The sequence below is a fragment of the Pelecanus crispus genome, chromosome 20 (genome assembly GCF_030463565.1).
Source record: "Pelecanus crispus isolate bPelCri1 chromosome 20, bPelCri1.pri, whole genome shotgun sequence".
In the NCBI taxonomy this organism is placed as follows: Eukaryota; Metazoa; Chordata; class Aves; order Pelecaniformes; family Pelecanidae; genus Pelecanus; species Pelecanus crispus.
The window spans coordinates 3,418,570-3,440,292 of record NC_134662.1 but is presented as its reverse complement, the minus strand read 5'-3'; the positions used below and the strand labels follow the sequence as shown (position 1 = coordinate 3,440,292).

Here is a 21,723-nt window from a genome sequence, read left to right as displayed (position 1 = left end):
GCAGGCTCTGTCCTGTGCACAAGGGGCCTCCCTTTCTCCCTAGAAACTGCTGCCCTTTGCACAACCGGGCACTCGCATCTCCTTGTAGCACAGAGCTTACACTTTTGTCTCCCAGAGCTGGCGTGTTCCCTGGGGAGCTCACCGGTGCTCGTGAACGCACACGCGTGCACCTGCGCGCCGACCCGCGCAGCCCTTCGTCTTTGCAAAGGCACCCACGCTCCTGGGCACGACTCCGCATTCCCATCTCCCCAGGGTCGTTTGGTATGTGTGCATGCACACAAGCGTTTGTGAATATGGATATAGAATCGCAGAATAATTTATGTCGGAAGAGACCTCTGGGGTCTCTGGTCAAACCCCACTCAAAGCAGAGCTAACTACATCAGATCACTGGGGATCTTCTCCAACTGAGTTTTGAATATCTCCAAGGATCCCGCAATTGCTCTGGGCGTCTCCCTCAGTCTGTGAGCACCCCCAAAGTGAAATAGTTTATCTAGTATCAGCCATAACTTTTTTTGTTCAGCCCAGAGAAGGGGCTGATGGCTCGCGGGGGGTTCTTACAGTGGCACTGGGACTCGGGCCCATTTTTGGTGGATTTTCCCATGGGCGAGTCGTTATTGCAGGAGGTTGTGCACCGCTGGGACCCGTTAACGGTTGCCATGGGAACTGGTGCACTCAGCCTGCATGCAGCAGCCGGGGCGGAGGGTCCCTGCTGCCGTCGGCTTGGCCCCGTCCGCAGCCGCCAGAGCGTGTTAAATGAGCAGATACCTCTTTCCCCAGCTGCTGGAATGAACCTGCCGTGGGGGGAGAAGAGGTGGGGGCATGGCTGCGCCGAGGAGCTGCCAGTGCCCCCGGCTGTCCGGCCCACGCGGACCGCAGCACGCTGACCTTCCCGCGCATCCGCGAGAGGCCTGTGCGAGCTCTCCGCAGACCTGGCTGTGTCTGTCAGCTCAGGCGTCCAGTGCCCCTCGCTCTGCCCTTTGCCAGCTTGCCGAGGACCTTAGAGGCTCCCGTTCGTACATGGAGAGGCACCTGAGCATCCTCACTGGACCAGGTGTCCAGTGAAGCAGGGTCCGTGGTGCACCAGGGAGCACAGGGAAAGATGGGTGTTGGATGTCTTCTCCAAGCAGCCTGACAGAAAGATCAAAGCCAGGGCAGTGTGGCAGTGCTCCCAGCTTTCTCCTCTCCAGCTTTCTTGCACTTGCTCAGAGTAACTTGGTGATCCATCTCATAGCATCTTATTCCTGCTTTTTGTAGGCCTGCTAAGCACGTTCCACCTTTCTTTGAGCTGGGAGTGGCTCCTGTGATTAGGGCCTCCTTGGGCAAGCTGAGGACGGCAAGATGCTGTCTCTGCTGAAGCAAGATCCTGCAGCTGATGTAGGACTGTGGGTCTGAGCACCAAGTTCATAGAATCATAGAATGCTTTGGGCTGGAAGGGACCTTTAGAGCCCACCCAGCCCAGCCCCTGCAGTGGCAGGGACAGCTTTAACCAGCGCAGGGTGCTCAGAGCCCCGTCCAACCTGGCCTGGGATGTTCCCAGGGATGGGGCCTCCACCGCCTCTCTGGGCAACCTGTGCCAGTGCCTCACCACCCTCAGTGTAAAAAATTTCTTCCTTATATCCAGTCTGAATCTGTTCTTCTTTAGTTTAAATCCATTACTCCTTGTCCTGTCACAACAGGCCTTGCTAAAAAGCTTGCCCCCATCCTTCCTGTAGCCCCTTTCAGCGCTGCCAGGCCGCACTCAGGCCTCCCCGCAGCCCCCTCCTCTCCAGGCTGAACACCCCCAGCTCCCCCAGCCTGGCCCCGCAGCAGAGCGGCTCCAGCCCTTGGGTCATTTTTGTGGCCTCCTCTGGACCCACTCCAACAGGTCCATGTCCTTCTTGTGCCGAGGGCCCCAGAGCTGGACGCAGGGCTCTAGGTGAGGTCTCACCAGAGCAGAATCACCTCCCTCGCCCCGCTGCCCACGCTGCTTTTGATGCAGCCCAGGACACGCTTGGCTTTCTAGGCTGCAGGCGCACGTTGTTGGCTCCTGTGTGCTGGGTCCTCAGGTCCGTGGCTTTCTGGTGGCCAGAATGATCTCTTGTGGTCTTGGTGAACTTGCTAGGGGAGTTTTTGGTGTTTTCAGTTCCTTTGGCCCTGTCTTGAAAGAGTGGGGAGGAGCAGGAGGAAGTTTGGGGCCAAATACTACTACTCTTTGCACTGCTGAAAAGCCCCCTTGAAACCAGGAAGGTAGTCACCTGAATCTGGCCAGGGTTTTTCTTCCTGTTGACTCTGGGGGAACCTTGTTGACCTAGCACCTGTAGAAAAGGATTTGAGAAAGTTGGCACTTTCCCCTTCTCACCTAAAAGCTCCTTTGACCTTCAGTGGCACTAATCACAAGTGACAAGAAGAGATCAGGGCAACAGAGAAGATCATCTAATGTCCTCCTTGATGCAGTGCCCTGCGGTGCACTGAAACATCAAGGAAGGAGCCCCGTGAGGACAGAGTGACCATGGAGTCCTGAGAGACCACACTTAAATGCGTCTGCCAAACAGTCACGTACATGATAGGGGCTGTAATTGCTATGCTGGGCTGGCCTCCCTGCGGTTTGTCTGATGTTAATGCACAGTAATGGTCTGTCGCTTCCATAGCGATACCAGGGAGATCCAAAGGCTTTCTGAGTCATGGCGATAAGTTGCTTGCCTTCTTCCCAGAGCAGCACTAGCTACAGCGGGAACAAGGATGTCTGACTGTGTTAAGGGAGAAGGAACACAGCGCAGCAGAGAATCCAAGAGGCAAAGCAGCCGGTCCGTGTGTATTGTGGCCCGCACGCTGCTTGGATGTCTGCTTGCTGACTCCTGCCTGCACTCAGCTTCCATGGGGAACGGGGGATAACTCCCCTGCTCTGCCTGATTTGCCCTTTGTGCTGGGGGTAGGGAAAATGCCTCCCAAAGAAACTTGTGAGAGGAGTTGGATTTTATGGGTCCTCTTCTTGGTGACAGAAAGCAGTTGGGTGAAGTCCTCCAGCAATCTTCCTTGCTCATGCAAAAGAGACAGCCTTAGCCATGCAGGCAGGAGCTCTGTGGTTTGGACTCTGCACTTCACATCCTGCTTCTGCCACAGACTTCATGCATGACCTTCATCATCACGTGCCTTGATTCCTCCACCTGGAGCACAGTACTCATAATTATCCTTGTCTCTTTCATAATGGGATTGGACGGGGTGAATTCGTAAGCAGCCTTTAGAGCTGTACTGGAATGGTGCTTGGTGCTAATGTTGCTCATGTTTCTGTGTGAGACAACTCCCCTTTCTCAGGGAAGGGTGGTTCTTCTGGGTAGGATGGAGGTACACTGAGATGTCAGTGGAAAGATGCAAGCAGGAGACTTGAGCACTGAGACTGGCACCAATCCATCACTGCTTGCGTTCTCAACCAGAAACAGAATCCAAATGAGCAAATTGGCATTTAGATTTATGTGCTCTGCGCAGCTAGGAGTGGTTGTGATCATTCAGGCAGGGCATTTTTAACTGGCCAGAAGAGGACCAGCCCACAATTTGCAAAGCCTAAGAGCCTGGGACCTAATTCTGCCAATGGCCTTGGATGCCTTTTGGTTCCTGATCTCCCAGAGGAGCCAGCCTGCATTGTGTGTTTCATGCTCTCTGCCTCTGACCCATTTAACGCTATGAGGTTCCCCTGCATTGCACCTGAGGGGCTATTTTACATCACTTACTCCTAATTAATAGAGAGGCTTGCCCTGCCATCCCAGGGGGCTTTCTCCCTCTACCCAGCTTTTGCAGTTTGAAAGCTGAGAAAGCAAGAGCTGGGGGTCACTGCTCCTTCTTGGAGAACGTGGCTACCAGACTGCTGAGATGACAGCTCATGCTGGGTTTCGGTGTAAATGTGGGGAGCTAGTTCATCTCCAGAAGGGTTTTTTTGGGGTGTGGTGAGAGAAATGGTGCATTTTGGCCTAGGGAAACCAATAGCAAAGCTTCCTCTGGCTTTAGCAGGGCCAGGAATTTTCCTTAGAACCTTGTTCCCCAGAGTCCTACAAGGGTGGGGGAACATTTCCTTCAAAGCAGGGAGGAAGCCCAAAGAGAGCATGGTTCCCCATTTCTCTGTGCTGACCAGATGCTGGGGATGGGGTGGGATGCAATTCACACACTCGCCAGCAAGGCCTGTCACCCCTGCCTCTTTCCTAGAAACCTCTGGGCTCCCATTTTGGGTTTGCAGTGACTCTCACCTCCGGCTCTCTCCTCACTGCTCCCTGAAGGCTGCACAGGAAAAGCGGCTGCTGCGCTTTGTAGCGTGTACGCTCCAGCGGTCAGCGTAGCTTCGTGCCCCCATCAGACTGGCCAGTTGCTTCCCACCAGTAAGACCAAAGAAAGCAAGCTAAGAAAGGCTGCGTGCTCGTGAGGAGGAGAGCGATGGAGGCAGAAGCGTTGTCTGTGAGAGCTGGGGCGGGTGAGCATGGCTGTGTTTGGAAAGGGAAGGGGTGCATCCAGCCGGGAGGGCAAACGCGAGGGAGAAGCTGAAGGGGGGCAGTGGGAGCTTTGCCCCCTCCCATGTGCTGCCCATCTGGTGCCCGCGGCTGCACGTGGCTCCAGGTTTCTTGAGTCCAGTGGATCATGCAGCTGGCAGCTCTCAGTCTGTCACTGGCAGCAGGTAGGAGGTGTGGGGGTGAGGGACATTTGGGCCATGGTGGCCTGACAGCATGTGCTAAATGTTAATGTGGTATTCTTCAGAAATGAAGAATAAGAACGCTCAGCTGAATAATAAGGAAAATAAACCTCAGCTAGTGAGGTGGGCACAGGCTCATAAATCGTTTGCTCAAGTTCTCCATGCCACATGTGTGCTTACATTTGTTTGCGTTCTTGTGTGGTAAAGGCATGCATGTCTGTGCATGTGTATCTGCTTGGCACTTGGAATTTAAGGTAGGCACATTCTGACTCTGTTGGATTCTGGGCCCAGGTGGGCATCTACAAATATGGCTTTCTTGGAGTCGGGTGTGTTCTCTGATTACCGTGCAGCTTGAGATGATGACTGGAGGCCAGAAGAATTCTTACTTCCAGAGCTTGCTGTGCAAGCCAGAAGCACGTCCTCCGTGCTGCCCTGTTACTTGCTTTCTCCCTCAGATGGAAGGGGTAAAGCTTGACCATCCTTTCTGTGCATTGAGTTCCTGTAGGGGACAGAGCTCTTTGTCCAAGACCTGTATAGAAAGTTTAGGACCCCACAGGGACGCTTCTCGAGGCCTTGTGACCTGTGTTGTTGAGTTAAAGCAACTGTGGGCTCTCTTTGCATTTGTAGGCTCACACCTCTGCTTGAGAGGCCTTTGATATTGTGCTCATCTTTAATGGCAACATGGGACTTAGGAGGAGTAAAGCGGTGGTGTCCTGTTTGTGGAAGGCTCTGGGTGTCCTGTTTGTGGAAGGCTCATAGTGTCCTGTTTGTGGAAGGCTCTGGGTGTCCAGTTCTCTGCAAGGAGGACCATGCCTGCCTCGGCTGGGAGATCTCCCATTTCAGGAAGCAGCATGCGGAGAATCCTGCTGCTCTTCTCCAAGCCTCAGCATCCGGACAAATTTCTTGTTTCCTGTTTTCTCCTCTTTGCTCACGTCTTTCAGAGCAGATGAAGACCAGCCCAGAGACCAGACCTCAGTTCGGTGGGTGTCTCTCAGAGTCACTGGAGCTGGCAAGGTCTCTGGAAATGGGCAGCCCTTGGCAGAGGGGCTCGGTCTGACACGGGCAGAGGGGGAGTCTTCCTGTGCCCCGCCACGGTGCTGCGTCAAGGAGGCAAGAGAGAAGCTGTGGCCACAGCTGTGGGATGCAGAGCAGCCCACATGCTTGTTCTCAGCCTGGGCAGCCCCGCTTCTCTCGTCACCGCAGCCAGACGCTGCTTGCACCAGCGCTAACCCACGTCACTGTGCTGGCATCGCCGCTGGCACCGCTGCCGCTGGTGCCGGTGCCGTCTGGCAGGCATGGTGCCCTGGCCCCGCCGTGGGCACGTTGCCCCGCCGTGGGTGTGCGGCCCTGCGGAGCGCGCTCCGCCGTGGCGGGCAGGCTCGGGCAGGTCGGGTGGGCCCGTGGCTCGCTGTCCCAGGGGCGGGCCCCGCGGTGCGCCCTCGGCTGCGGGATGGAGGGGGGGAAGGAAAGGGGTGGACAGATGGGTGGAAGGAGCCCCCTCCCCGGAGATCATATCAAAATGTCTCTTTTGTGCAAAGCAGAGGGAATGCCCCCAAGAGCTGGTTTCCATGGCAACCACAAATGTCAGGTTCCATGTGGTGAATAACCGTTTCCATGGCAACACCTCCTTTACCCTAGGTGCTGGGAGCCGGAGTGACAGCCCTGTTGGGGGAGGGGACAGGGAGATGTCCTCAGGTGCTTAACCCCCTCCCTCGCTCCCCCATCCTCCCCGGCTCCTCGCCCCGCGCCCTCGGCCCCAGCACCCCTGCGTGGGTCCGTGCTCACGCGGGGCTGTGACGCTCTTGGCTTCCACGGCATCCCTTCCTCCCTCCCTTCCCCCAAATGGATTTGCTCCTCATAGAAGCTGAGATCCGAGTCTGTCCCTCCATCTCCCTCCCCATCTGTTTAGCTTAATCCTGGTTTTGCATCCTGGGTGGAAATAAAGCTATTTCTCAGTGCTGTGGGAGCAGTGGGGAGCGAGGTGGCCAGCTGCCCCTCTTGGCTCCGCGGAGCCCCCTCTTCTGAGCGCACATCTGGGCTGCCTGCCCTCTCCCACCCAGCCTGCTGCCGAAACACCCCCGGCCTCCGCTCGCACAGGCGTATTGCCGGAGGCTGCGAGCAGCGATAGGAGCCGCTGCCTCTCGGCGAGGAAATCCGAGGCTTTCTGGAGCAATGTCTGACCGCATCCTTCTGAACCCCTGCCCCACGTCGTGCCCAGCTCATGGGCTGAAAGAGATTCCGGGTCCTTGGCAGCTCCTGGGGGGAGCAGCAGCCCAGAGGCTGGCGAGTGCCAGCCCTGCACGTGCTGGGGCCACGTGGCAGCACAGCGGGATGTTAGGAGCTCTGCAAATCCATGCAGCTGATTGAGAGTGGGAAAGGGACCCTCGGCCTTTCCTTCTTCCCCAAATGACACAGCCAGTCCCGGGAGCTGGAGCTGGCACTGCTGCCTACCGAGGTGCAGCATGGCAGCAGCTTGGCCTTCCTTTGAGGAGCTGCCAGCCGGTCTCTGGCTCTGCCAAGCAGTCCCGTATCAATGCTTGAGGCAGGGATGGTATCGCCTGGGGCTGCTCCCAACTTCTGCTCATCCTGCCTGAGATCCACCAGTCAGCGCGAGCCAGCTCACAGCTGCCGCAAGCGCTCTCCCGTGCCCAGTGGTCAGGCTTCAGCAGCGGCGTGCCATGCCACAGCAGCCCAGCACCTTCTGGTTGGCATCTCCGTCCCGTGAGCTGCAAAGTTCCTTCATGGGTTTCCTCCAGCTGTTGGGAACGCGAGCTCTACCTCTGGTTTCTGGCCAGTCTGGCTCAGCCACCACTTGCAGACTGACAGCAGTCCGCATTTTGCATGCTGGCTTCTAAACACATTTCAGTTGGTGACTTTTATGGCTTGATTTCATTTTTTCTGTTTTGTTGTTGTCGCTGTTTTTCCTGAGGGCGTTTCCTGCGAGGGGGCAGACTGTGCCTGGACCTGCAACTTGTGTGCAGGTCTTACCTGCGATACTCTGATTGGTTTTTATTATGAATGTCACCGATTCAAGTCACTGTCAGCCTCTGTGAATGATGCTGAGAGCCATGGAGCGAGACGTGCTGTGAATGTGGAAATCTGCCTTGTACACCATTCCTCGGAGGAGATTCCGGCTCGGTTGAACCCTGCTAGGCTGGGAAGGAGGCTACAGCCTGTCAGTTGTCTGTCTGGGCAGCACAGGACACGCATACCTTCCAGCGGACAAGAGTTTTGCCCTGCTTTGCAAATCAGGCAGTTAAAGCTGTGGGTCACTTAATGCAGCTGCTCCTGGGTAGAAGCGTTCTTCTCTCTTACCTGGAGAGTCCCCGTATCGCGTGAGCTGAGCTACCCCTCCGGCTTGTTGCTTGTGGTTGGATTATTGCTGATGACACTAATGGGTGCGAGAGAGGTAAACAGCTCTGCTCCACAATCGAGCGAGGGTTTTGTCACGTTCAGCCTGAGCATTCCCCACGTGGACAGGAGATGTTGCTGGAGAGCAGCACCGCCCTTCGCCTTTCTTCAGAGCCGCTTGGGTGCACAGAGCTCTGCCTGCCTGAGGGCTGGGGAAGGGCGAACGCAACATGCCTGCTTGCTGTACTGCTCCTAGCCCAATCCAGAGGCAGTCTTTCTTCCCTCCAGCAAAGAAAGTAAGCGGCTCAATTAGGTGAGGTGACCATGCCTGTGCTGAGTCAGGGTGGGCATAGGGAGAGCTTCCAGGCATGGTCTCACCTTAGGCCACCCTGACCACTGTTCAGGCTCCAGTCTCACGGTGATGAGCTGCTTCCTCGGAGTCCTTTCTTTGCCACTTGCTGTGTTGGAGGAGGTGGAGGTTTATGCATGGTGGGCATTTCCAGGAGAGCTGTTCCCTGCAGGCAAGCAGCTGAGCGGGGAGAAGCGCCAGGTTTCCTTTTGAGAAGTCTGAGATCCACGTGGTCCCTTCTCCAAGGGTTCTGGTTGCCATCGCGATGTCTTGGTTCCCTTCTGCCGCTCTCCTACTCTGCACAGCAGGCGGAAAGGGGCACCCTGGTGCCACTGCCATCAGCACCGTGTGCCAGGCAGATGGGCCCAGCTCTAACCCTCTGCATTTCTCTTTCATTGCAGATGGCGCGCCCGATTCAAGTGAAACCCGCAGACAGCGAGAGCCGTGGAGGTAGTTGTCATCTCTCCTTGTTTCTCCTTTGGCGGCTTTGTGCTTGTGAGGGGGAGACCAAGCAAAGAGACAGGGTCCTGACCTGGCCTTGCTCTCCCCGCAGTCTGTATGCAGGGGCGCTTGTGTGTGGCAGGCACTTGGGGGGGCAGGAGGAGAGTCTAGGGATAGGCTTTGATGGGGAGCCTTCAGCTTGGCACAGCAGGCAGCTGAGAGCACCCCGAGTCCTGAGGGGAATAATGTGGCTGCCCACGCCGTTTCCCAGCCCTTCGAGGGGCCTGTTAGCCAGACAGTGTCTGCCCCGGGAGGTTGCTGAAGCAGGCATGCACTTTGGTGAATGGCACCGGGGGTCCTGGAGGGTGTGAGTGGCTGGGAAGAGGTTTTTTCATTCTTACACCTGATCAGCCCAATACAAGCCAGATCCCTGCAGCAGCACTGGCTTTTTGACCTGTTAGCTCACTGCTCCGCAGCCGATTCTCCTGTCTGCGGCTCACTCCTCTGCCTCCCCCATCGCTGCTGGGCTGTCTCAGCCTCTCCGCTCTCAGTCCTGCGGCAGCTCCCATCACACTGGCAGGGCCCAAGTGCCGTTGCAGAAAATAGCGTGTGGTGGGGAGATAGTGTCTGAAGGGAAAGGATCCTGAGTTTAGGCCAGAGGTGGAGGTGCTGGCAGCCTGCAGGGGCCCACCTTGGTTAGAGCAGCATACTTAGTCCAGAGCTGGAAAACTGGGAACAGGAGAATCTCTGTTAATTTAACGGGGAGCTCAAAGCAGCTCAGATGCCTCCTCCAGGTGGAGAAGGTTTGCAACTCCATCCCTTTCCAAATTTATGAACTCGTTTTGCTACTTTTTCTTGTCTTACCGATGCATTTCTCTTCCTCTTCATTCCTGCATCTGTCTCTCCATGCCTGGTGCTGTTGGTGCTGCCTCTGAAAGCACTTTGGTAGTGGGGAGGGGAGAATTTGTGTGAGACTGTTTGTCCTGCAGGGCAGCAGAGCCTGCATGCTGTGTTTAGATTTGGAAGGCTTTTGTTTTAAATTTGAAGGGGTCACTTCCAAGCAGTTTGTAGTGACTTTCAATTATTGCACTGGCAGGAACATGAGATATATTTTATAATATTTTATGTGAATGTGTGTATTTATGGTTGTGTGATCCTCCTTTAAAAAAAAAAGTGTATCTGTTGAAGTCAGATCATTTTCCCAAATAGAAGCTGTGACTTTTCATTATTTACTTGAAGTCTAAGACACCTGACTTTTACTGAAGTCTGGGCATTTTTATTCCCCTGGACTATGCTGAGAATCCCAGACGTGCCACCTATAGCCATGCTCCTTTTGAAAAGAACCGTGGCTTAAGCCTCCAAAGAAACTAGTATGCCTAAAGCACATAGGACTGGATTCATCTCACCTTACTTCAGCCCCTGGGTTCAGGGTTGAGTTTAAGGTCCTTGGCCATGCTATAGACAGTAAAAAGAGACCAGTGCCTTCGGGTGATTCACTCCCTCCCTCCCGACACCGGTACTAGGAGTGGATGAGCTATTCTTTAGAGTTGCCTGCAGTGCGGATAGAGGAAGCTGACTGCTCACTGCCACCTCATATTGCCTCTAGATACAACCATTAGGTGGTCAATCCTTCCCCCACCACACTGATTTTAAAAAAAATTGCACCCCAGATTTCTAAATAATTCAGAAATTGTGTCATTGTATCTGAGGTTATTCCTAATGAGTCTTTAAAAAAAAAAAAAAGCATAGGAGACTAGGAAAGCCTTTGCCAGTCGTAGCAATACCTCAACATCCCAAAGCCATTACCTGTACACACTGGCAGATCCCGAGCACTCTCAGGCAGGAGCCGTGGCTGCACAGCAACCCGCACGGCAGCGCAGAGGCACGGGCAGATGTGCCTACAGACGGGTGCCCAGCTGACGCCCCTGCATTAAGCTCTCACACAACAGCAGTAAGAAGAGACCGAACAGACAATTCAGGCTGCGAACGCTGCAACTTTGTTTTCTGAACAGTTTGTGTCTTTTTGATGAGTGTGACTCGGGAATCTCTGGTGTCTGATACTAGGCTGAGGTCATTTCTGCAGTCTTTCTTTTGCTGTTGGGGCACTACCAGGGACTCTTTTCCATACGCAGCCGCCTAGTATCACGAAATGTGTTGGGACTTAACACCTCTGATTCAGCTCCTCTGTCAGATTGAGCTGAAATAGGCCAACAGGTTCAAAACCAGGATGTTGATTTGGAGGCAAGCTTTTGGTCAAGGCACTGGACTCTGAAATCTCTACGCTTACGAAAAGTACCACAATCTCTAATGACTGCAAATGTCAGGGCATCAGCTCTGCTTCCCGTGGAGCAGGTCATAGAGGAAAGCAGCCTTTGGATTCTGAACGCCTCCCTCCAGCCCGTATGCCTAGCTTCCTTCCAGCTTCATTGCAGAGCTCGGGATCGAGGGGCTCCCGCAGGATCCATGACAAACTGGAATTTCTCCTGAGGCAGAAGCAGCGTCAAGACAGCACCCTATATTTGGCTGAATCAGGTTGCTCTTTCCAAAAGTTTCTGTCGTGATGCTCCACTTGTCAGAGAAGTGGATGAGCAAGTTTGCAGATATGGGAAGAGCCATTCCCTACAGCAATAGCCCCACACAGGCAGGAGGTAAAAGAAAGCTTTGGGGCAGGGCAGAACTGCTTGACGTAGGAATTTATCAAGGGAACAGCTGCATGCATCAGTGAGGCTCTGCTCTGCATTATCCTTGAAGGGAATCTCTTTTATCCTCTCCGGGGACTGACGTGTCTCAAATTAAGCACCCTGAATTAAGTACAGGAAGTTAGAGCACCAGAATTTGTCTCCTGGTCTAAGAGATGCTAATTATTGTGCCAAAGGGACAGTTTTGGCCAAGCCCTGCGTGGGCTGTGTGGGGATATCTGGATGCTCAGTGTCGCTGCAGCCCGCAGAAGGAATTCACTGGTAAAAAGATGCTGCCTGCATTAGTTCAGAGGGGGACCTATGATTCTGGCGCAGGCTCTGTCAGCTCTTTCCTCCTTTTTCCCCTCGTGCCTTTTGATGTGAGCCTGGGAGTGCCAGGAGGAGATGGAGCGAGGGGGCAGAGGAGCTTGGCTGTGCTTCTTGCACGACCTGGAGCGCTCGGCTGCACTGATGTGGTACGACAGCTAGCCCAAGCCCATTAGCACTGCCTTAGAGGCAAGGGAGCTCTCTGCATGCCCAAGGAGATTTGCTGCGTCCCGTCCACAGCCAACTGCTTCAGCGGGCTTCCTCCCTCTCCCTGATCCTTGCTGCTGACAGCTGCTGGCCAGATGACCTAAATCCACCGGGTTTAAAGAGGAGCGGCGTCCAGTGCTTGTGTGCTCTCCTCTCTCTCCCTCATGGCCGAAGCATTCAGCCTTAACCCCTCGCTTGTTCCTGTGGTATCTTCATCAGCAACCTGCTCTGCGCTGGCCCTCCTCCTGCTGCCTGGGTGACTGCCTGTGCCCAGAGCATGTTTCCATGGGAACTCAACAGTCAGAGATCAGAGGCAATTTTCCTGGTTGCTGGACAGCATGGGAAATTGCCAATCAGAGGGTGAAAAACAAGAGCTGGAGAGAAAGTGAAGGAAAAATGGCCAGAGGAGGGTGTGCTGTTACGGGTCGGGGAGAGAAGATCTTCCAGCGCTGCAGGAGTCCCTGCTGGGGAGCCGAAGGAGCCAGCGACCCGCAGCAGTGGCTTGAGGATGCAGCTGATTTGGGATCAACCGCTTTAAGAGGAGTGACAGCAGACACTGGGTTGAAAGGGCTTGCCCCTGCAACGGGTTTGGCCCCGTTGTGGAGAGATGAGGCAGCTTGGTTACTGGTAGGGGAATGGCCCTGTTTGGAAGCCGCCCAAAGTGAGAGGGGTCATGGGTTGGGCTCCAGCACATGGAGAGGGAGAGAGGTCCGCAGCAGCGGAGCCCTTTCACAGGTCCCCAGTTGCTGCAAAGAGGCGTCCTAGGGGAACAAGCCTGCATCCTTTTCCTACGTGCAATCTTGGAAACTGGGCTGTAGGAAATGAAAATAACCGTGAAAAAAATCTTTCTCTTATGTTGTCGGTGACTTCACCCCCTTCTAATATTGCCATGCTGAGCATTCAGGAAAGATTCGAAACCAATAGGTGTGTTTCTTTATATTTGCCTTTACAGCTTGAGTCACTAAGGTATCACAGTTTTAACCTGTTCTGCATAGCCAGGAAGGCTGGCATTTTTTTTCTTCCAAATTAAAAAAAGAAAAGCTGAAATTCCCACATAAACACAGGACTTCCAAAGTGTTCTGCTAGTGAGCCCTGTCAGACAACAGATGACCTGCAGTAAAACTGCCATGGAGACTGGCATCCGCTGTTTCAATGGACCCTTCCCAAAGTGCAGGGTAAAGAAAAATGCTTTTGATCCAACGGAACAAGGATGAAACCACAAGAATTATCCAGGAAATTTCAAGGCCTTCTGAAGGAGAAAGCAGCTAGTTTAATGTTGATTTGATTGCAAGTTGACAAGGTTCCTTTTCGTTCAGTGCCTCTGTTGCAAAGTTACGGCCTCTTGCATCCGTTAGCCTGTTGCTTGGCAGAGCCTTAAGCTTTGGGTGGCTGTGGTAGCCATCAGGTCTTTGCACTGAGTTAGTCATCAGCCAAAACTGGAACCACTTACCTGACTCTCCACAGGTTACCCACTATTCTTCCACAAAAACCTCCCTTTACACAAAATGGGATTCAGAAGCGAAAGGCCAGTATTACAAAAGTCACATTACGTCCGTGTAGCTGTATGCTCCCTCCACCTAGAGTTCCAGCTTTTTTTAATTTCTAATAGAAGTGACTTTCCCAGTTGTCTTGACACCCCCCTGCCACCCTGACCCGAACGGCCAGCCAGCCTGCTGAGGTCCCTGAAGAGCAAGGCAAGGCCATCGACTGCATTTCTGGCTGTTAAGTCTTAGTCCGCAATTATTTGCTTGTTAGTTCAAAGAACAGAGAATTATTTTACAGCATCTACAGTCAGTACAAATGTTTCCCAGTGTGTTTCTCCCCTTTGTTGATGTGGTTTTTTGAGGAATTCCTGCCGTGTTTGCAATCCGAAGGCCGCGGCATGGTGCACATATCTGAAATAAGGCCTGGCTGCAGCTGCAATAGATTCAGGGTAGAGGAGGGGGGAACCTGCAGAGCTCGTGTCCCCTCCCACAGCCAAACTGGGGTCACGTATGGCACTAGGTGATGTTCATGGGAGCACAGAGCTGCTGCTCCTTTAGTTTCCATTCTCCTCTCCACCTCCCAGTAAATTTGTTCCTGACCAGTCTCATTTTTTTCCACTCGCCTTCCAGTCAGATTTTTCACCCTCTCTATGTGCTATTTTTCGGCTGGTTTGCCCACCAGCATTTCTGAGCTGGCCCTTGGGTGGGGGCAGATGCTGTCTTGCTGCTAAGAAGGCAGCTGTATGGCACCTGGTTTGTTAGCTCTTGTGCCTTGGCTGGGGATTAGTGGGCATTGCCAGAGCACTAAATTTTGGATGGACTCGATCCGCTGAAATAGTGTCTCCAAAAATGCAAGCATTGTCATGCAGGTGCAGGGAGGAATGTAGAAAGAATTGCAAGAAAAATGGAAGGGGATGAAATTTCCACAGGTTTAGTTATCCAGGGAATCATGAAAACGGTGAAGCTGGGAAATTTGGCCTTTAAAAAATACACAAGGCCATATATTTCAGCCACTTCTAGTGCTATAAATCAGGAATATCTCTTTGGGCCTGGGTAAGAGCCTTCGATGCGGCGCTTTTAACCCTTTATCTGTGGTGGACCAAAGTGGCAGCTGCGTTGCACATACGTGCAGTGCCCGGTGGAGAGCTGTGCCTGCATGAGCTTGTGCTTGGGCTCCGTGGGTGCTGCGGCCGTACAAGGCGGGTCCCTGTGGTGTCTGCTTGGTGGAAGAGTGCTTCTGTCTGCACGTCCCTCTCGCTCCCTGAGGACGTTTGGTTCTGAAGGCACGTGCTGGGGCCGGGTCGATGTGCAAGCATGTTCCTCTGCATGCGTGAGCCTACGTGCTTGCCCGTTAACGTTGTGCGTGTGCATCTGCTTTTCTGCAAGGGACCGATGGCATGCGTAGATACTTCCTGCACGTGTTCCCAAGTGCATTTGTATGTGGCAGAGCAGTGGCGGGGAGGCACCTTGCTTGCTTACCTGGGTGGGAACCATCCTCGGAGCCAAGGGGAGCGAGGCAGGGGCGGGAGGGAGCTTTGCCGGCGGTGCGAACGTGCAACGTGTCCTCCACTCCTGCCATACGTACACACCACCACCCCTGCTGCCTGCTCTGCTGCTGTAGCTCCAAGACCTGTTGTTTTTTCAGGTCACTGCACTCGCAAACAGATAGCAGCTTTCTCGCTGTTTTCCCTGACGTGTGTCACATTACATTGGTTTTGTTTGAAGCCGGCCCCTGCGATCCTGTCGCTAACAATAAGGACTCCTCTCTCACTGCTCCTCCCAAGCCGTGTCCTGACACATTGGCTCCTATGGGTCATGTCTCCCCATGCATGTTTGGGGCACTGGGGGAGGGTTAACTGTAGTCGGCACAACTATCTCCTTGCAAAGATGGAGATCGGGCTGGCATTTAGGCTGGGATTTTAATGTTGTGCTATTTTCGTAGCTGTTCACAGCAATCTGTGGAGGATGTTGCCCCAACCACTGCTGTGTCTGTGTTTGACTGGATGGCATCAGGCTGTGTGCTGGGCCCCGTGTGTGCTGATGGGGGCAGAGAGGAGGAGAAAGCGCTGTGCTCCTTTCTTCCCACCTCCGCACCTGGCCATCCCAACAAAACCCATAATCCTCACTTCTCCGTTCTGATGGAGGAACCCAGGAGGACCCTGAGCTCAAAGTCCTGTGTTAGCCAGCCTTCCAGCCCCCGGCCAGTGTGACACGGGTACAAAATGACTTTGGAGAGGGGGAGTGGGCACCACGGAGCTCTTTGTTGTCCCTCACCCAACTGTCTTGCATTTGGCTGATTCTATGGCGAGGCAAATTGGGACCCAGGATGCCAGGGTTTATTCCAGGCCTTAGAGGACAGCTCGGTAGGCATACTGGTTAGACTGGGGAGGGAAGGGCACATTGAAGCTAAGATGCTTGGTTACATAGCAGCTGTGGAAACAGTGATCTTGGAGAGAAAGAAAAGGAAACAGAAGCCAAGGGTCTGGAATTTATTCACCCTGGGTTGGTCTGCTGTGTTCCCTAAGGTACCTCTTGGACTTCACATGTTGTTCAATAAGGGTATAATTGCCCAGGCAGTTTTTCTTTTTACCATTTGTGTTGGATCATTCAAAGGAAAGGGCTAATGAATAGAAGGAAATTATTAATCTTTTGTTTTCCTTTGAGGAAGGTAGGACAGGGGAAGCCACAGAGACCTTTGCAGGTGTGGGGGGCTTGGGAGGGCCTGCATACTCACCCCAGCAGTATTTCAGCCAACAGCAAATCATTTCCATGCCAGGCATGTTTTCAACACTAGGCTGTTTTGCGCTTAAGTGTCCCTATCCTCCTGCTTTGGACTGTAAGCCTCATAGAAGGTTGATGTTTCTGTGTTTGCCCCTAGGGGACAGGAAGCTCTTTGTGGGCATGTTAAATAAGCAGCAGTCTGAGGATGACGTGCTCCGGCTCTTTGAACCATTTGGGGTCATTGATGAATGTACGGTGCTCCGTGGACCTGATGGTAACAGCAAAGGTGAACCCCTCTGTGTGTCGGGCCCTTTCTCCCTGCTCGTCAGGTAGTGCTCACCTGCCTCACCGCCTGTGCCTCCAGCCCACTGGGGCACTTCTTCCCCCACCCATCTTTATGGGAACCCGTATCCCAGCCAGGCATAGGGAGCAGGGCAGGAAGAGTCGTCTGCTGTAAGGAAAGATTGGGGAAGATGGGCAGAGACTGAGGTGAAAGGAGGGGAAGCAGAGCACGATGAGGAGCTGAGTTATCAGGGACACTGGTGAGCCTCTTGGCTCGGTCTGGGTCTACAATGATTCTATGACTCTATGATTTGAAATGTTTGTACCCACAATTAGGAGTGCAGAGAGAATTTGGGGAAGAGGTAACCAGGGGCAAGGGTGGACATGGTGACATCATCTATAGAGTATATCACTGAAGTAACAATTTGAGACCCTTCCTGTTTTTTCCAGGATAGAGGACTTGGGATGAGCCATCCTTTTCGTTCCCTGCTTTCTTGGGGTGGCTTTCCTTCGCCCTGCCTGAGATGCAGATACTGTCTCTTGCGTGGTGATGCAAGGGGAACTTTCGCAGCAGTCCTGTCACTGCAATCTCCTGTGCTCTTTCTGTCCCTTTCCAGGCTGTGCTTTTGTAAAGTTCTCATCTCACACAGAGGCTCAGGCAGCAATCCACGCACTCCATGGCAGCCAGACAATGCCCGTGAGTATAAGGCCAGGGTACCTACCCTCTTCCCAATCCTCTTCCCATCACCCTGTTGCAGGGACCTCCCCTCACTGTCCAAAACCGTGACAGGTTCAACTGCAGTTTCCAGCTCATGTGGTTGGGGGGGGTGCGGGGGGTGCGTGGGCACATCCGTGCTCTTGTCTTTGGGAACCAGCCTGTCTCCTGGGCTGTTGTGTGTATGTGTGTCTGTCCAGACCGGTAGTGACAGCACTTACAGCTATAAAGGCTAAACAAAAGAGAGCCAAGAACCATGAATTTGGCTTGGAGGCAGCTACCTGGAATAGTTCAAAACGGAGCAGGGTGCAAGCTAACGATGCAGCGACGTGAGCAGTCAGGACTCCAGTGTCCGAGCCCGCTGCCCACCTTCTCTTATTTAGGCAGCAGAGGAGGCCGCTGGGGCAGGCCGGGTGCGGATGGGAACTCTTTGGGCATTGCGTGGGTTTGCGTAGCTGCAGCTGTGCCTTCGTGTGCAAGTGGAGCTGCAGCTGTGAATCTCGTCTCTCACAATCTCTAACCTGGATTGGGGCGCACTGTGGGCAGGATGGCGCAGTGCTGCAGCGGGGCTATTTCCAGCTGCCAGGAACGGCTTCTACCTATCCAGCCAAGCTAATGGCGGTGGAAAGATGGTGCTTGTGGCTGACGATGTCCTGGGTGTTCCTGGCTGCACCATCACCTGGTGAACGCAGCCAGGGATGAGTGCACCCACTTGTGCAGCTGTGCAAGGCCCAGGGTGCGGGCGGGAGAGGGAAGGGTTGGATGGACGGATGGATGGGAAAGGGCACAGCCCAGGTTCCAGGCAGCTCCCGAGCACTTTCACGCCAATATTTGCTCTTCTGCTCCTCTTCCCACTCCTCTCTGCTGCCTGTTCTGCCCCATCCCACCTTGCCTGACTGCTGACTCTCTGGCTGTCCCGGCTTTTCCCCCTGCCTCCTCTCTCTGTCTCCTCTCTCTGTGCCTAGGGCGCCTCCTCCAGTCTAGTGGTGAAGTTTGCTGACACAGATAAGGAGAGGACCCTCCGCCGTATGCAGCAAATGGTGGGGCAGCTGGGGATATTCACTCCATCTCTCACCTTGCCGTTCAGCCCATACAGCGCCTATGCGCAGGCTGTGAGTATCGCGCGTGTGTGTGTGGGGAAAGGCTGCCCGCCTGGCTACGGGGCATCACCATCCCTGGGCTGGGAGACCACCAAGGCTCTCGCTAACAAATGCGTGAAAGCTTCCCGGCACTCTGGGAGTTGTTCCTGGCTTCAGTTTCTCCAGTCATCAGCCTAGTCTGTGCACGTTTCTCTCCTGGAAGGGGTGACAGGAGGGAGCTGGGACCCTCTCAAAGCAAGGCTGGATTTCTCTGATGTGGTGTAGACTGGCGGAGGTGTCTGGGAACAGGTCAAGCATGACCCGGTGTCTTTCTGTCTTGTTTTGAGGACAGCTCAGAGCCACGATTCCTGGGTGATGTCTGCCAGACATGGCAGTCTGCCAACCTGTGAACTCTTCCTCTGGGTCTATGGCGTAAATGTGTGTCTCTGTTTCTGGAGCACCGTGAGAGCCCTGGGCCCAGCCTCATGTGTTTATTTCTCTGCTCAAATTCTCAGGAGGGCCCTAATCCCCCCCCATGCTGTCCTTAGCTCCCAGGGTTTTCTCTCTTGGCCAGTGTGACTGTGGGGTTTGCAGGATGCTGGAGAGGGAGCAGCGGGTAGCAGAGGGTCAGAGGTGTTTCGGCAGTCTGGCCTCCTCTGGCAAGACTGGCTGTGCTTTGGGTCTTAGTGAGAGAACCTCATTGCCTTGGAGCAATGGTGGTGATTGCCATTGATGTTTGAGGTAGGTCCCAAACTCAGGAAGTTCCTGATCAGCTGTGGTGGAGCATCTTTTGGGTCTTCTTGGTGACTGTCACTTTCAGATCTCTGCTACTAAGTATAAAGCCCATGGAAGAAGGCTCAGAAATTGCTCAAGGCATGAGAGATGCTTGTGTCAAAGAAAGAACTCAAAACTAGATACTGTTACTGAAAGAAATTTTCCTGGGGGGAGCACAAATAAACCTGTTCTTCTCATGTATGTGGACACCTCTTTCACCTCTGGCTTCTGTGGCTACTTGGTGTGTCTCCCTCCCATCTACATGACAGAGAAGGAACTGTTTCTCAGTTGTTGGCTGTTTCCTCTCAACGAATCCCCAGAAACTGCCAAATGTCATTTAAATCTGGGGCAAAAGCATGGAGTAGCAAAAGAAAAGAGGCAATACATATGATGCTCTATACTGTTGGGGAATTTTGGGAACCAAACATAGAATTTGTCCCAACACAGATGATTTGATTCTTCTTGTGTAATGAGGCTGAGAACAGCTGTACCATTCCAAGCACCAAGGCTTCCGGGGTTTAGAGGAGAGAGCCCTTTCTGACCAGACACCAGTATCTCTTGCCCGGACCAATCTTTTCTGTCCAGCCCTGTAATCCACAAGCCAGCTATACCTGAGGTCTGAGGCTGTAGCTTAGCTCAACCAAGGGTCAGCTGTCAGATGATCATTCTGGTGTATCTTCTGCTGTCATGGAGATGGTGCTAACTTGGGCACGGTATGATGGTGAAGGAGGCGGGCATGGACCACGCAGTGAGGTTATGATGGCAGAAAGTACTTTATTAGCTTATGGGCCAGGATGCGTAAGGAAGGAGAGCAGTGAGACCTTCTAGACTCTGTCTTTAAGTGCCCTCCAATCTTTAGAAACTCCTGCTGATGACAAGAAGCCAGTCAGGCCTAGGCTGTGCTCCTTGCTCATCTGCATCTTCTTTCTCCTCAGTTGCGTCTGTAAATTTGTTGCTTTGTCTCTGATTCTTCACTGGCCTTCCTGCCATTTCCCCTTGACTCAAGACTCAGCCTGTCTCCCACTCTTTCAGGTTTTTTCCTCCTTTTCCTTTCCAGTGGTTTTGGTTCTCTCTCCTCCTCCTTTCTGAGGCACTGACCTCACACCTGATGGTTTCTTCTCTTGTGTCATCCCAGTCTTTGGTCTCCCTTCTCCTGGAGGAGAGATCCTAGCCAGTTCTCATATGCATACAGTGTCCCCATCAGAGGGAGAGGGTATCAACCCTTTGAAATGCCATTTAATATCTCTGGAAGTGGAGACAGAGGGGAGGGATTTCCTTGCTGAAGCTCCTTACAGCAGCGCCAAATGCCCTGCCATGGGCAGCTCTTGGGAGCTGGGACCTCTGGTAAGCCAGGGCTCAAGAGAACTCCAGCGTAGCTCATGCTTGCATGGTGCAGGGCTTGGAGTAGTAGGTGCTGCACCCAAGGTTACTCACAGGCCCGGGAGGTGCACCTAACAATTACGTATGTGGTTGAATCGGCTGAGAGGAGCGAGCGCTGCTGGGGCGAACCAGTGCATCGTAGGCATCGGTTCTTACATTCGCAGTTTAATACGCCAGCAGCTTTCCCTCCCTGTCCCCACAGGGTTTGCTGCTTCGCCAAGCCAAAGCAGTCCCCAGAGTCCCCAGCCTAGGAAGAAGAAGTTTGGAGCCTGGGTTATTTGGGGTTTGGTTTTTTTTTTCCTCAGTTGGATGTTTTAAATTTATATTAATTGCATTTTCCTTTAAAAACTATCTCTAATTAAACATTAAATAATCACAAACTATGATAGGTCTAAAGTTATTCTGATATATTAAAATATACAAAATAAGGTATTAAAAATAGTCAAACTGCACACATTAGCTGATACAGTTTGTAAGAAAAATTCTCATACTTCTCTGGGAAATACGACTGGCTAAGCATCTGGAAGCAGTTTATTTCAGTGCTTAAACCAGGTTTTGGTCCCAGGTGCCTCTTCTGCAAATGAAAAGTGAGTATTTCCTTCATTTCAGTTTATTCAACAAGTTGAATTCAGTGATTAGTTCAGATGGAACCAGGGAACTGATTGGGAGCTGAAAAAATAATAGTTTATCAATACAGAAGAGGCTCAAAGTCTTCAAAAAAGCAGCCAGTGCAATTTGCTAACTGCTTATAACGCTTGAATATTTCTTGTATTTCATAAATCAGTTAGTTCTAAACACAAAACATAGTTTGTTCACACACACCCCTTTTCTTTCTGCTCTTACGGTTCATTATGGTAATTTTATTTAAGTAACGAAAACAATTTCAGAATGCTAGTTTGGTGCATGTGCAGTCGGACGCAGGTCTTGTTCCAGCCAGAGCCTGGCACAGAACAGGCATTAATGAGAAAAAAGAAAAATCAATATTCGTCTAGTAAGAAAGAAATGCGTTGGTTCCTGCATCCTTAAATGGGGACGGTGTGAAGACAGGCCTAGGAATACGTGCAGGCTGCTTGCCACAGGGACGCGTTCCTTAGCAGAGTTTTGTGCTCTCCGGGAGGCCGCGTGTTGCTGTAATCCTGGCTCAGCGATTCCCGGGGATGCGCGTGACTCCCGCTTCAGGGAATCACTCCAGAGACCGCACGGCGGCGAAGAGATGAGATGATTTCAGGGCGCTTGCTTTCTGGGGGCGAGCGGTAGCGAACCCCTGCGCCGTCGGCCGGCCCT

General features: G+C 53.1%; 1 protein-coding gene across 10 annotated transcripts in view; it reads left to right on the top strand.

Annotated features, from left to right (window-relative positions):
* Window positions 1-21,723, top strand: part of CELF5 (CUGBP Elav-like family member 5) — a 40,829-nt gene that overhangs the window by 14,386 nt on the left and 4,720 nt on the right. For 5 of the 10 annotated variants that reach the window (XM_075723714.1, XM_075723710.1, XM_075723707.1 and 2 more), the window contains 4 exons: window positions 8,753-8,801; window positions 16,367-16,495; window positions 17,109-17,188; window positions 18,172-18,318. In XM_075723714.1, the coding sequence (XP_075579829.1) occupies window positions 8,753-8,801; window positions 16,367-16,495; window positions 17,109-17,188; window positions 18,172-18,318 (405 nt within the window). Of the gene's footprint in view, window positions 1-8,752; window positions 8,808-9,398; window positions 9,405-15,674; window positions 15,693-16,366; window positions 16,496-17,108; window positions 17,189-18,171; window positions 18,319-21,723 lie in introns of those variants that run through there. The other 5 variants (XM_075723716.1, XM_075723712.1, XM_075723715.1 and 2 more) reach the window with 2 other exon arrangements.